We start from the raw sequence: 16788 nt of genomic DNA on the forward strand, positions 1-16788 counted from the left end.
TATTGGAAAAAGCTGTATCTCCTAAACGCTGTATTTCGCGCTGTATCTCCTAAACTAGCAATCACACAGAAAATTTAATAACACATAAAATGTAGCAAATTAAATTTTCTACAATTCTATATCTATTACTTTTTATCTTCAAGTGACCAACAAAAAAGTTATAAACAAAAATATGAGAAAATTTTGTAAGAAGTTTACTTTTGAAGGTTATAACTTTTTTCCGTTCATTTCACAATAAAATACCATCATAGCGATGTTGTAGAGCAGCGGTTCTCAATCTGTGGTACATGTACACCTGGTTCCAAAAAAAACTGATACGACTCTTGAAGCGTATTTTGTAGAAAATTGAGCAGTGTATTTTGAAGAATAAATACTTAATATTTACATACTGTCAATGTCACTGCCAAATCTTAAAATTTGTCAGATAGCTTATTCTGTTCCACGGTTATTAGACTTTATTATTAATCTTTATTATTAATACTTTCTCCGCAACTGAGAGTATCTTATCAACTGGGTTTTTTTTTAACAATAGATGATAAAATAAAAATATTGACAGTTCAAAAATGTGAACATTATTGCATTGTGTGTGGCCTAAGTTTGGGCTGAAAACTGAAATGTTACATTTTTACAAAATGTAACATTTGTAATGAATGTAACTGAAATGAAAAATTACATTTTTACAAAATTTTGGAATATGTTTAATTACGTAGACCAATTTTAACAGTTGTTTTCAATACAGATTTCAATCCTCTACAAATAGTTTCTAATGTCTTCTGATGTCAAATAATTAGGGAAGCTGGAATTTAACAGTTTAGAATTTTACATTGAGTTAATGCAAAATTGTGACGCATGTCAAAATTCTCAATGTATTTTAATTGTATTCATTTTCTTCGAATCCTGAGAAAACTAATAACTATTTTTGAAAAATTTAAACTCAGAATGAAAGACTACATTATTACCGAGGGCTGAAAGTCCCTGAAAACTTATATAATATTTATTTTAATAAGTTACAGGGCTGAATTGAATATTAATTTGTTTTGTTGTATAATCCACGTTTACAATAATTATGTGATCTATTTGATGTAAAAACTATCATTTAGATAGTTAATATAAAAGTTTAGATAGATTTAAAATAATATAAACATTTAGACCTTAATAATTAGTACAATTTATGAATTAACATAATAGTAATCAGTTGTTTGTTGTTTGTTTATTTTATTATTTGTATGTCATAATAAATGTCAGATCAATCAAATACACTGCTCAACATGATCAAATCTTACTAAGAGTCGTATCAGTTTTTTTAGGAACCGGCTGTACCACTGGTGGTACATATCATTATTTGCGGTGGTACACAAAACGCAAAACTGTCAAAATCACCACTATTACAGTTAATTACATTACCTATCTAGATAGGTAGTTATTTCAGTTACGCTCGGTTTCATAATCAGTTAATACGAACTTTAAATTGGTACCTTAAGTTGGTACCTTTATCAATGCAATTCATATGGGTAAATGTCAACGTTAAAGTGAACTTAAGTTAATGTCCACTTTAAGTTGATTATGAAACTGGGCGTTAGGTGGTACCAAAAATATTAAAAAGTATTTTGTGGTACATGACTCAAAAAGATTGAGAACCACTGTTGTAGAGGATATTTCAATGAACAATTTTCACTATAAAGTTGTTTAATTTTATTTATTATCTAGGTTTTACAGTGCTCCAATCTTGACCAGATTCTCGAATTCTCATAGGAATACAATAAAAAAAATACTTTATATTAGTCGAGCGGCAGCAATCGTTATGTCGACCACGAAAATCAAATTTACGGTGAATGATCAATTTTGGTCTATTTTTATGTTTTCGAGGTCGCTGAATCCGAATATGAAGTTTATTTTTATCTAGATTTGGTGGAACATGTTCAAAAATCAAATTTGATACAAAAATGCCGAAAATCAATTTTGATGATTTTTCAAATTTACCTTGCTGTATCTTTGGTCGCTGTAAATATTTCCTTTTGAAAATTTTACTGTGTCATCTTTGAAGTATGTAGATAACAATGAAATTTGTCCAACATGTTTAAACAGATTAAAAAAGGAGTTGTAAGTTTTTAAACATTTTGTCATCATATTTCGTTAGTTTCATGTTTACTTAAAAAAGTTTAGTGACAAACTTTTTAGTTTATAATTTTGATCAACACAGCGTTAAAACATAAGTCATGAAGAAGTTTTTTGGAAAATTTTAAGTCAAAATATACAATAGGAAAAAAGGTATGTTACTTCATAAACAAGCGGCACATCCCAAAAACGCTTATATCTCGAGATCCTGACCACGGTGTGGTGAATGGCTAATTTTGGTCATACTTTATGATTTTGATATCAAAATCATAAAGGCCTTTTCTATATATGCTTAGGGTTATAAGTTTTATAGTGGGGAGAAAGGTCAAAAACAGATTAATAATAGCGCAGGAATGTTAAAATCATAATAAATTGTATGAATAAAAATATATATAGATAGAAAAGTAAGCCTAACGTTTTGTTTTTATTGTATCCCTATGAGCATTCGAGAATCTGGTCAAGTTTGAAGCGCTGTAAAACCTATATAAATAAATAGAATTAAACAACTTTATAGTGGAAATTGTTCGCTGAAAAACCCTCTACAAAATTGCTATAATGTTATTTTTTTTAAATGAACTGAAAAAAAGTTATAACCTCCAAAAGGAAACTTGTTAGAACATTTTTACTTATTTTTGTTTATATCTTTTTTGTTGGTCACTTGACGATAAAAAGTAATAGAAACAAAATTATAGAAAATTTAATTTGCTACATTTGATGTTAAATTAGATTTTCCGTAGGGCTGGTAGTTTACGAGATATAACGCAAAATCCCTTTGCACCTCATTTCCAAGATGGCGGCCGGGGGACAATGGTGGCGACCCCAAAAACTTGAACTTAAGCTTTTACTGATCCCCTCTACACATTAAAGAAATAAAATTGACTCCTCTAACAAATGCAAGGTATGGCTTAAAAAATGTAACATTTTAATGGAGTATAAAGTAAAGCTTTCGCTTGTTATTGAATAATATATTTCATCAAGATATTAATTATTGCTTCATATTCACTCACCTATCATAATCCAATCTACAATACAATTTTGAGTCTCTCACGAAGCAAGTATGTAGTAGATGATCCCCGCACGCACAGCACTGGACGCAATGCTCGTGGTAGGAGACGTCCATTATCCTGAGGAGGAATCGATCGTTGATCGGCCGACAACACATGCCGCAAATGCCGCTGCCCGATATGCCCACTCCAGCGGCTGCAAACAGAAAAGGGAATTTTTCAGTGAAAAGGATACGGTCATTTTTCTAAAGAGAAGATTTTTATATTTATACTACGGTTATAAAAATAAACGATTGGTGACCGAGAGCCGGAAAAATACCTATATTAATTATAAAATATCTGCATGAAGAATTTTTAAATTATGAAAATACACTGCCGAGCATAAAATTAGGTCAACCTCGCAATTTGAGTTTATTTCAGAAATTATTATTCTTTTTGAACTATTTTTGGTTGTAACGTACTTTACGGATTGATGATGAAGTAGTTTTCAATCCTAATAGCAATATTAATAATATTTAAAAATATTAAAATATTACTAAAAGATTTTTAAATTGAAAACTTATTGGTCCATTTTCTTGGTAACACCTCCAAGGCTTCTAAAATTTGCAAGCCAGATGGATTCTGAAGCGAAGAAGACAAGAGGGAATTCAAAAACTTACAATTCACGACCCCGTCTGTTCAGCTGGTAAATTCCAACAGAAAATGAACCTAGTTACTCAAAGAAGTAACGACCAATATAAAAATAAAATAAAAATTCCATTTTTATTCAGTTGCAATGCGAAGGCAAAACAATCCTATTTTTCAATTAGAATACGGAGCGCAGTCCAGCCCTCTGAATCGACGATTTTCGACTCTTGTTGGAGTCTCATCGGAGAGAACGTAGGCCTGCTACTCCATACTCCACTTGACCAACACCGAGAGTTTGCGATGTGTTGGAATGGAATTTTTATTTTCTTTTTATATTGGTCGTTACTTCTTTAAGTTACTAGGTCCATTTTCTGTTGGAATTTACCAGCTGAACAGACGGGGTCGTGAATTGTAAGTTTTTGAATTCCCTCTTGTCTTCTTCGCTTCAGCATCCATCTGGCTTGCAAATTTTAGAAGCCTTGGAGGTGTTACCAAGAAAATGGACTAATAAGTTTTCAATTTAAAAATCTTTTAGTAATATTTTAATATTTTTAAATACACACACCGGCAAAATTAGCCGAACACCTTAAAAGTGGGACATGTTAGATGTCTCGAATCTCCTAATTCTGTTGTCCGATTTGAGTAATTCTTTTAGTATGTTATAGCCTTATGAGTTAAGAATATCGGTGTAATAATATTGTTGCTACACAGGTAAATGTCATTTTATACCGGGTGTTACAATCATACTGTGTTTTTTTCTTAAAGTTCGGAACACCCTGTGGAATATTATAGCAAATATAAAATATTAAAATTAAAACTCGATTGCAGACTTTGGCTTTCTTAACATTTTCTTTTTTGATTCATTTGCTTATGTTGTAAAATAAAAAGTTATGTGCTTTAATAACTAGCCATGCTTTTTATCAATAATTCCTCATAGTAGGGGAGGAAAGTATGCTAAATTTGCAGTTACTCGAGCGTTATGGGGACCTATTTCATTGTGAAGAGTGGGTGCTAAAACCAAAAAAAGTTAAGTTAAGTTTTCCATAAAGTGTGGGACTCTCAATTTTTTAATTTAATTTTCCATTTCCACCAATCGTTTTTTCCGATTATAGGAAATATAGGCTATATCTATCCATAATTGGAAAAAATGTTGCGAATAAAGTTGCTTATTTTTACGTCAAGGATCCAAATCTGCAATAAAAGTTGGGGGCTCCTATTTAAGATTTTAAAGTAACCCCCCACCCACCTCCGTGGGGGGTCGTGTTTGGTGCCATTCGGTGGATTTTTGAAAAATATTGAATAGGTGTAATTTGCAGTTTTACGATCTGATGTTCATTTCGCGAAATATCGCAGGGTTCGAGTTTAAAATTTTTAATTTACCCCCACCCCTCTCCGTGGGGTGTCACGAGCCCCCCACGGAGGTGGGGTGGGGGATTTAATTTAAAATCTTAAATAGGAGCCCCCAATTTTTATTTCAGATTTGGATTCTTTACGTAAAAATAAGCAACACATTTCTTCGAATTATGGATAGATAGATATAATCGCAGAAAAATGATTGTTTCTAATGGAAAATTAAATTAAAAAATGAAAAGTCCCCCCTTTATGGAAAACTTAACTTAACCTTTTTCTGATTTTAGCACATACTCTTCACAATCCAATAGGTCCCCATAACGCTCGAGTAACTGCAAATTTAGTATACTTTCCTCCCCTACTATGAGGATTTATTGATGAAAAACATGGATAGTTGTTAACGCACATAACTTTTTTATTATCTTACAGAAGTAAATGAATCAAAAAGGAAAATGTTAAGAAAGCCTAAGTCTACAATCGAGTATTAATTTTAATATTTTACATATGCTAGAATATTCCACAGGGTGTTCCAAACTTTAAGAAAAAACACAGTATGCTTGGTACACCCGGTATAGAATGATATTTACCTGTCTAGCAACAATATTATTAAAAAGATATTCTTAAAAGATATTCTTAGAATCCAACTATATCATAAAAAATCCAGAGATCTTACACTGGTTCCGTTATGTTGATGACATTTTAGTCCTCATTTCTGGTAACTCTGATTCAGCTCACAACTTACTTCACAAAATTAATCAAATCCATCCTAATATCACCTTTACCATGGAACTAGAATCTTCTAACTCCATTAACTTTCTGGATTTATCTATTACCAGACTACATGACCACTTCAACTTTGGTATCTACCGTAAACCAACACAGACAGATCATGTTATCCATTCTACTTCTAATCACCCTTTATCATATAAACTCTCTGCTTTTCGCAGTTTTATACATAGATTAAACTCTATTCCTTTATCCGTAACTGAATTCAACAATGAGTTGAATATTATCAAACAGATTGCAGTCAACAATGGTTATGACCCAGACATCATCACTAAACTTCAACAAAAAAGAGAACTCAAATTACTACAACAATCCGCTTTCTCTACATCATCCACAACTACTCCCATCTATGCCTCCTTACCATTCAATAACTCCAAATTATCTGAAAGAGTCAAACATATCATTTCCAATTCTTGTGACAACATAAAAATATCTTTCAAAGTTAATAACACTCTCAGCAAAAGTTTAACTAATACCAAAGATCCTATCCATTATATGAACCGGAGTGGGGTATACAGACTCTCTTGTTCAGATTGTGATGCCACCTACATCGGCAGAACTTACAGATCCCTTTCTACCCTATCTGCTGAACACAGCAAGAGAGATACCACTTCTGCCTTTTCACACCATTTAAAAGTCAATAAACATGAACTTAAGATTCCTGAAGGTGTCCAGTTGATACACAATATTCAACAAAAAAATACACTCCGTTTAGACTTATACGAAGATTTGGAGATTGGCAAGGACATGAAGAAGAGTCCCAATTGTGTCAATAGACAAACATCCCTTAACCGCAACTTTGTCCCCATTCACCGCCAATTATTCTCATAATTCCTATTTTTCAACTTCCTCTTTTTATCCTATTCTTTCTCTTTCAACTTTCTCTCCCTTCTTTTTCAAAATTTCCTCTATCCTTCACTGTTTCAAACTCCTTTACCCGACTAACATTATTAACTAATGAACCCTATTAACCATCACCTCATTAATTCACCCTACTATCTTTTTACTTCTTTTTCATTTCATTACTTCGTTCAGTTTAATTCCACACCTCATCTTTTCTTTATCCCTTTCTTTCCCTTAAAACTCTTGTCTTTATACCCTACACCACAGCCCTCTACTTTTTGTCTTTGACTTTTCCAAGAAAAAAAAATTTTTACCTCTCCAACTAACATCACATCACTTAATTTCAGTTCTCACATTCAGATCCATTATCATTACAATTAAATTATATCAATATTATTTTTCTTACTTTGGTTTTATTTTATTCAGTACACTTTCAATATTATTTTCATTTTAATTTCATTCGTGTATCAACTGGACTTAACAGCTATAATCATACTTTTCTTTATCTCTAACTTCACATACCCTCACTTTGTCACAAGAATTCTCTCAAAACTTTTGAAATAAAATTAAAAAATAAAACATCTCATAATAATTACAATTCTTTTTCATTCACATATTACACACTTTTAATTATTTGACTGTATCCTAACTCAAATCCATTATTTACAAAAATTTGCATTTATTTTTTAAATAACAATATTTTCCTTTTACATATACAACCACCAATACAATATAGACTAGTTTAAATTGCCTACCAATTTATTCATTTTGTACAATAACATTCCAACTAATACTGATTCTTTCTCTTCTCTCACCTTCATCTATTTTTATCTTTTTATCATTATTGACAGCAGCTCAACTTTCTTTCTATCAATTTAATCAATCTAATGTTATGGTATACAGTCAATATAAATAATCTTATATTCTAAATTAATTTTGTATATCACAAGTTCTTTTCAATAACCAATAGATTTAAAATGTTAGACATTTTCAGATATTAAAATTTTTATCATTTGTTGTGGGTCATGACCTTTTGGTTAATTAACTTTAAAATCGACTACCTTTTTCTCTACTGTCAATGTCACTTCAAACAGTTCCATACACACTAGTGTCACTTTATAGTCAAAGTTGGCCTAAGATGGTTGATTGAGGTTTTGGTAGGGTTTCGCCATGTTCCCATAGGCAATATCCTGTAACATCGGCGTTTAGCCTGTTGAATATTATTTTTAAATAATGTAAATTGAATTTTAAATTCAACCATTGTTTGGTTCTGGGGCTATTTAGCAAGTATGCACGTAAGTAATCTAACCACATTTTTAGCTTTTTAAAAATTTCAACCATCTTTCAATTCTAATAGTGGGATTACTTATTTTATTGTAGATTCACTGATGATGGACCGATAGGTCTGAAAACGTTCTGAATTGGACATATTTTATTCAATCCATTGGGATTTTTAAGTTTTAATAAATATACCAATTTACATAGAAGTGGTTTTACTTCTTGTTAGAGTTTTTTAACTATATGGTATACAGCCAACCTAGGGAACTTCCCTTTTAGTATATTCTTAAATAATAAGGCTATAACATACTAAAAGAATCACTCAAATCGGACCAGTGGTTTAGGAAATTCAAGACATCAAACATGTCCCATTTTTAAGGTGTTCGGCTAATTTTGCCGGTGTGTGTATTATTAATATTGCTATTAGGATTGAAAACTACTTCATCTTTCAATTGCCAGATGACGCTAGTCACCTACTCCATTCACGTCAGTTGCAATGTGGGGGATAAACTCTCGGTGTTGGTCATTTGGAGTATGGAGTAGCAGGCCTACGTTTTCTCCGATGAGACTCCAACAAGAGTCGAAAATCGTCGATTCAGAGGGCTGGACTGCGCTCCGTATTCTAATTGAAAAAAGGATTGTTTTGCCTTCGCATTGCAACTGAATAAAAATGGAATTTTTATTTTATTTTTATTTTTACTTTACGGAATGTTTAAAGAAGTCTTTCAAAGTTTATTGAAAGCAATGGAAATGAACAATTTTCCATTGATATACTAAATATTGAAAAGTTTTAAGAATTCAATATCAAGTTTTCCCTCATTTGGTAGTGATCTTCTTCTTTTGGTGCCTCTTCGTTTCGAATATTGGCGATCATTCTGGCTATAATTATTTTATTAACTGATGCTCTAAAGAGAATAGTTGTTGTTTGTGGAGAACCATTTTCTCAGATTCTTTAATCATGATATTCTTCTTCTCCCAATTCCTCGCTTTCCGAATACTATGCCTTGAAGGATTACCTTCAGTAATCTGTATTTAGTGCCGTTTCTCATTGTGTGTCCGAGATATTCTAACTTTCTTCTTTTAATGGTATACATCAGCTCTCTTTCTTTCCTCATTCTTCGTATTACGGTCTCGTTAGTTATCTTGTCCGTCCATGATATTCTTAGGATTCGCCTATATAGCCACATCTCGAAAAACGAAGTTTTTTCTCCATCGCTTCAGTGGGTTTCCAGGATTCAACTCCGTAGTATAATATTGAGAAGATATAACATCGTAGGAGCCTTACTTTTATCTCCAGATTAAGGTTGTGGCTTTCAAAGAGTTTGGCCATGTTATTGAATACACTCTATCCTACACTTTTTTCTTATGGGTGATCTCATTGTTCATTTACTATTGTTTCAAGATAGGTATACTGTTTTACTCGTCCGATGGTGTATTCTTGACAAGCAGTTGGGCGTCTCTAATTTTATTTTTGCTGATGACCATAAATTTAGTTTTTGATATATTTACTTGTAGTCCAAATCTTTTACTTACTTCATTTACTTTGTTTATTAGTTCCTGTAAACTGTTCAAACTGTCTGCAAAAATAACGGTGTCGTCTGCATAGCTGATGTTGTTTAGGCGTTCTCCATTTAGGAGTATTCCATGTTCACAATTCTCCAAGGCTTCCCTAAATATTTCCTCTGAATATAGGTTAAATAATATAGGTGAAAGTATACATCCTTGTCTAACGCCTCGTAGAATCTGGATCGCTTCCATTGGTTCATCTTCAATGGTAGTGATAATAGCGTGCAAACAACAAGGTATGCTTTGGATCTGACTTTGTATCACATTCTGCGGAAGATTGTTCCATTCCTGCACCAATATCTCTCGAGGCTCTCTTGAATTTGTGGGGGCCGGGATTTATAACATGGATGCATAAAATATCCAATGTTTTACGCCTGAGGTACCAATGAGCTCAATCTGACAAGTTCACATCATGGCTTCCATACAGCCATGATGTGAACTTGTCAGATTGAGCTCATTGGCACCTCGGGCGTAAAACATTGGATATTTTATGCATCCATGTTATAAATCACATCTTCTTCATATGTTCCTATGACGGATCAATTATAAAGGGTTTATACCCAAATATTTTTACTTCGGTGGTTAGCATGTAGATTCTAAGATTACACTGATGATGATCGGTCAACCGATCGAGAACTAGTTGTCTTTGATGTAGCCCTGTATAGGGATTTTAACAAATATACCTTTTATAAAGGATTTTATGTTTTTGTAATGGTATACAGCCAACTACAGGAAAAAAATTTTTCCCCGTGGATTCATTATCTATTTGTCAATCAACGTATAGGAATAACTCATTTAAAATGTGCAGCAGTGTTATTAAAAAAGCTTACTAAATACTAACTATTTTATAAATTTAGAGTTACCACACTCTTCGGGACATTCTTGTTCATTTCGTCAATTACCTATGTTAATAATTACATAATTCATTTTTAAGGGGGCGATTCATACTATGGCAACAAATGTTGAGGATGGCGAGCAGGAAAACTCTTCACCGTCGTTATTCCCACTGGTGAGTACAAATAATGAACCTGGTGCCCAGATAGAGAACAGTGACGTTACGAAAGTACAACCGGCACCTATACTTTCACTATTTACGAGTCATCAAAGTACTTCAAGAAATTGACGTAAACAGTGACCTTTAGTAAGGTGAGTAAAGTTAAACCAATTACAGAATCCAACCAAAGGCAATATCACATTTCACCGGTGCACTCAGACCAGAGCGACTTTGATTCCGATGACTCCGACCGAGATTCGCATTTCGTTCCTGTTGTGCAAAGGAAAACCTATAGTTTGTTTCGAGGTCGAACAGTAAAACCATCAAGTAGCTCTTCCCCAAGAAGCTCTTTTTCAAGAAGCTCTTCATCGAGTAGCTCTTGGAAAACGCAGAAAACATGGCAAATTACGCGGGAAACATGGCAAACAACATACTGTGGAACCGGAGATGTATGAAGGTGTCAAACATTTTATAAACGTTATACCACGCGTCGAATTATATTACCTTAGAGCTCAGACGTCACGGGAATATATCCAGTGTGACAAGTCTTTATCTGATTTATATCGGGACTACAAAGATAAATGTATACAGAAGAAAACTTCAAATCATTTGCGTCTGCAACTACTTTTAACCACATTTTTACTAAAGATTTTAACATCTCCTTCCATACACCAAAAAAGATCAATGTGATATTTGTGAGAATTTCAAAAATGCTGATGAGGATGGAAAAAACAGTATTGTTGTGACGTACGAAAACCACTTGAAAGAAAAAGAACTGTCCAGAAAGGAGAAAGAAAAAGACAAAAGTGCTAATATAGATTCAACAATATTCGCCTTATAATATGACTTGCAAGCTGTGCTGCCAGTACCAAGAGGCTAAGTTTCATTATTTTTTTTATAAAAGTAGAATTAACTGTTTTAGTTTTACAATGAGCGACAAAGAGTCCGCAAAATTTTCCAAAAACTGACGTAAACCGCAGAAAAAAATTAGTAAATCAAATTGTAGTAACACAAAATGTTTCATAAATAATGTCATAACTAAAAATAATATTTCATTTCGAACATTTTGCTTAGAACAATACCGTTTTAACTCAAAATTCTTAAATAACTCCACTGACAGTATTTTTATTTAACTAAGAGTACAAAGAAACTTCCTTTAATATTAATTAGAAACACATTATGTATTAATGTTTTGTTTGCCTGCAATAGGAAATGAGTAATGAGTTTTTCGTTGATTCTGAAAAATCATTTTTTTTTTGAGTTACGACACTATTGTATTATTAGTGCGATATATTCAATTATAAAAATTATTGAACATTTTAGATATTTCCAAAAAAAAATTATACAAGGCATATTATAATATCTCGTATAATATTTTTAAACGCGTGCTGCACAATAAAGAAACCATAAACCCTAATAGTTATTTTAATAAAACTTTGATCCTAATGAAATAACGAAATAATCAGCTTACAGTTTGGTCAACAAGCATTTACTCAATAAATCAAAGTATCGGAACACTTGCAGCCACTGCGCCCCTTTAAACCGGAGCAGGGGTGAATTATTAAGGACTAATAGGTATGACGTTGCATGAAATTCTGATTAAAAGAGTTAAATAGGCAACAAAAGGATTTTGTGTAGCAGGATTAACACCCCCAGAACTGTTAAATGTATTCTGGCAGGACTCGCGACAAATTTAGAGTCGCAGGAAAGATTGATGGAATCGAAACGTATGCAGGTGGCTTGAAAAATTGTGTTTTATTTAAAAACCGGTTTAGCCTTATAATATATTTTTTGAAGTGAATACTTCTTATCGCTCGGTATGATGTTTTTGCATTGGCCCGAAATAATATTTAGTGTGACGCGAAATATCGAGATATACGCAGCAACCTTGCGGTAAACAGTATACAGGGTAGCGAGAAAGTATGGAAACACGGTAATTTCTCGAAAACCGCTTGAACGATTGTTATAAATTTTGGTGGATGAGGGTATTCTAATACGGCCGATATTATATGGTAGTTACATTGTTGTCAAATCTTCCGTTTTTCTGGAAATCTACTGAATTTTCTTATTTTAAATGGAACACCCTGTATATTTTTTGCGTTTTGAAGTCCTTAAGAAATACTGATTATTTTTCATGTTATGTTCCCTATACCTAAATGCCATAATTTCGGAGTAATTGCTACATTTATTAAAAAAAATTAACAAATTATACAAATTTATTTTTTTGGACCGGGTAGATATTATTTTAGGTTCTTTGGGCCATTGGGAACAAAAAAGGTCTTTTGTAATTTTCCTCAAAAGTTAATTGTTTCCTAGGTATAAACAATTTAAAACTGAAAAAAAATCGAAAAATTAAGATTTTCTGGGTTCAAAAACATAAGTAAAAAATATTATTTTTGAAACTATGAAGTGCCTAAATTCAAGTTCAAACCTTATTTTATCAGATGCCGATAAATGATTTGGTTTTATTTCATTCTATAACATTATTTCTTAGTTGTTAATGCAGCCTGATAGCCCCGTCCTCTCATATGAGCTTTATTAACAATTAAAAAAAACAATGTTTTAGAATAAAATATGCCAATAATTCTTATAGGGATCTGATAGAAAAAGGTTTGAGCTTGAATTTAGGTACTTCGTTATTTTAAAAATGATTTTTTACTTGTGTTTTTAAACCTTGAAGATCGTCATTTTTCGATTTTTTCAGTTTTAAATTGTTTATAACTCGGAAACGATTAATAGACCGGGCAGTATCGTCGCCCCGCTAGCGAAATTATTCCGATTCGATTTTTTTGCACAAACTTACTCAAAAAGAGGTTCTTATAACATATCCACATGGTGCCGGGCGGTGCCGTGGTCGAAAAATTGTAATTGCAATATTTTTTAAACAAATTCACAAAAATAATTTTTTTACATCGAACAAATTTTTTTTAGATAATCTGGGACATTCTGACAAAAAAGGTCTCTTGTGATTTTTCTCTAAAATTGATTGTTGTCGAGTTATACGCGATTTAACCCGGCACCTGCCACGTGGGGTGCTACCAGCACCCCATAACACATTTTCATCAAATATTTGGTATTTCAATTTTGTTAACCGTGCCGTGCGTCATAGTAGCTTTCTATAATATTATATAGCATAGAGATCTGTTTGCGTTTGAAGTGGTTATTTAGTGTCATTCTGAACTTATAGCTCTAAAGTCGAATCGGGGTGTCATCATCTGGCAGTTTAAGTTTTAAATTTTTTTTTGTGTTTTTGATGAATAGGCCAGATTTACATTTTTTTATTGTAATAACTGATTTAAATTATTAATATAGTCTCTATACTGCCGTGTTAACTCAAAAGGGCGTAACTGCAATTTTTATTTAAAACGAGTTTCATATCCCACGCGTTATTTAGTAATCTTTTCTACAAGTCTACCTGAGTTTCATAGCCATATCTGCAATAAAACCGGATATATACTGCTTAAATTAATAGCCGTATCTGAATTTTCTACTAAAATGTTAGCTTTAAAAGCCGCAACTGTAAATGTTAACACAAAAAGCCGTAACTAAAAAGTTTTCGGCAGATACGGCCTATTCACTTATACTCTGGGCTAATTAGCAAAATACAAGGAAAAGTTATTTACCAGCAATTTTATTGCTGGAATCGAATCTTATTATTGTATGTATTAATAATATAGATATGCAAAGTCCGCAGATAGTGTGCTACTTTTTTTATAAACAAAATGGCGCCCGAAAATCGTGTTTTTTTCAATATTTGTCCTATAACTCCAAAGATTTTAACTTTAGACCAAAAACACCCAAATAAAAATTCACCGCAATTAAATTCTGCATAGAAACGTGTTTTTTCCGATTTACTTTGACGAAAACTTTCCCCGGAAAAAGCGGGTTTTTCCAACAAAATCTTTAATTTTCAACTAAACTTTTAGATAAGTAGTTGTTAATCAATAATTAAATAACTTGGTAACGTAAAAGCCCTTTCCGTATGTATTATAATTCCAGACTTCTATGGAAATTGAATGAACAGTTTAGCAACAATTAAAATGTTAATTAAAAATTTACGGTCGCTATAATAACGACATTAATTATGATGCATAAGAATAACTATGATTTTTTCATAAAAAGACACTATACCTATCTAATTTACTTTACAGAATTGAAATTGGACTATTTAAGCGGCCTCAGGAATATTTTAAAATTATAAACAATTTTTTGGTTTATAAACAAATAGAATATCTCGGGAAATATTAAACTAAATTAAATTGTGAAAACGGTATTCGAAAGACAGCGGCAGGATGCTTCTTTTAAAAGAAAAAACGTTTAATTATGACGAGTGGTTCCTGAGATACAACCGGTCAAAGTTGACCGGAATTTACGGCAGTAAAGCTCAGTCAGATATTGAATCTGACGTGGAATCTGACGTGTCTGATGACAGAGATAGAGACTACCTTCCTTCAACATCTACCTCAAGTGAAGAATTTTGGGACACAGATAATAACGTTAGCGACCAAAATGTACATATTATTAGCAATATCCTATTACAACCTGCTTCAACAACGAGCTCATCAGCTATTTCGGAATTAAATTTAAACAACTTATTGACAGATACGGAAGAACATCGTACTACCAATAATTATAACTATTTTAATAATTTAATTCACAGTATTATACAAAGAGCAATAGACAAATCAGAGAGAAAAAAATACTAAAAAGAGACAGTTAAGAAAACGGAAAAAGATAGAAGAAAGTTTAAGTGAACGGCGTTCAATAAAAATGCAAAAGTTAGTCAATAAACACAAAATATCTGGAAGCTGTTTGGCTACTTGCAAGAAAAATTGCAGTAATAAAGTTTCAACTGTTCGACGGCAAGATATAAATAGGCAGTTTTGGAATCTTTCCTCCGAGGAACAGAAAGTTTTTTATTCAAGTTCCATTTTAAAGATTCCCAAAAAAAGATGCGCAACTAGAAATTCAGATAGTTCTCGGCGCTCTTTTACATTTATCTATCAGTTAAAAGATGAAGAAGAAATACCTCAAAATATTTGTGAAGTATTTTATCTGGCAATTTTAGGACATCATGAAAAAAATGATAAGTCAGTTAGAACAGCTTTAAGGAGTTCCCAATTATCGCTTAAACCTAACAAAGATAAACGAGGAGGCAGCTTAAAAAATTTTGACCGAGATTTAATCATATTAGTCATATACAGTCCTTCAACCCTACGACATCGCATTATAGACGAGCACATGCTCCGAACCGTTTATACTTGCCTAGCGACATAACTATAAAACTAATGTACTTATGAATCGTTTAAAGCAAACTACAGTATTCAATGTTCGTATTATTTATATCGTCAAATCGTTAGTGAGCTTAATATTTCATTTGCAAAGCTTGGAAACGAAGAGTGCTTTACTTGTGAAAAATACGAAATTCATAAAAAAGAAAGCTCACATGTGTTAGATGACGGTCTAGTTTGTCCTGAATGCGAAACATATAAAAATCATCGAGAAAAATTTATAAAGGTCCGAGAGATGTACATATACAACGCTGATTCCAGATCGTCGGGCGATTCTAGAGTTTATACAGCTGATCTGCAGAAGGTATGACTTTTATTTTGAATAATATCTGTTATATTTGACCTTATACAATCTTTTTGTAGGTGATTATGCTCCCAAGATGCGATACTTCAAAGAAATTATATTTACTCCTAGACTGATAGCCTTTAATGAGAGCTTTGTTCCAGTTGGTACTTCTAAAACTTCTACAGTTGCGGTTCTATGGCATGAAGCTATTTCTGGATGAAAAAAGGCTGATATTGTTAGCACATTCTATGCATTTTTAAACAAAATTAGGGATTCCGAAGAAGTTGTTATTTGGGTGGATAATTGTTCCGGTCAGAACAAGAATTGGTGCTTGTACACATTTTTTGTGTATGCTGTAAACTCATTAGAATTGAACATTAGGAAAATAACTCTAAGATATTTTGAGTCAGGTCATACATTTATGGCAGCCGACTCATTTCACCATAGAGTCGAGCAATCACTAAATCGACAAGGTAAAGTTTATGACTTCTTTGATTTTTTAAATGCGGTTAAAACGTCAACACGTAATGTCGAAGTTATCGACATGGCTTTTAATGATTTTTACAACTGGAAAGACGAATCATCTCAATATAAAATAACAAGGTTGGTCCCTCGTCCGTACCTTCAACAAATGGTAGAAGTACAGTT

General features: G+C 32.4%; 1 protein-coding gene across 1 annotated transcript in view; it reads right to left on the bottom strand.

The window, feature by feature from the left end:
• LOC126891934 (LIM homeobox transcription factor 1-alpha) overlaps nucleotides 1-16788 on the bottom strand; it is a 366239-nt gene that overhangs the window by 281255 nt on the left and 68196 nt on the right. The window contains exon 2 of the mRNA XM_050661281.1: nucleotides 3123-3315. Within this exon, the coding sequence (XP_050517238.1) occupies nucleotides 3123-3315 (193 nt within the window). The remainder of the gene's footprint in view (nucleotides 1-3122; nucleotides 3316-16788) is intronic.

This window comes from Diabrotica virgifera, chromosome 9 (genome assembly GCF_917563875.1).
Source record: "Diabrotica virgifera virgifera chromosome 9, PGI_DIABVI_V3a".
In the NCBI taxonomy this organism is placed as follows: domain Eukaryota; kingdom Metazoa; phylum Arthropoda; class Insecta; order Coleoptera; family Chrysomelidae; genus Diabrotica; species Diabrotica virgifera.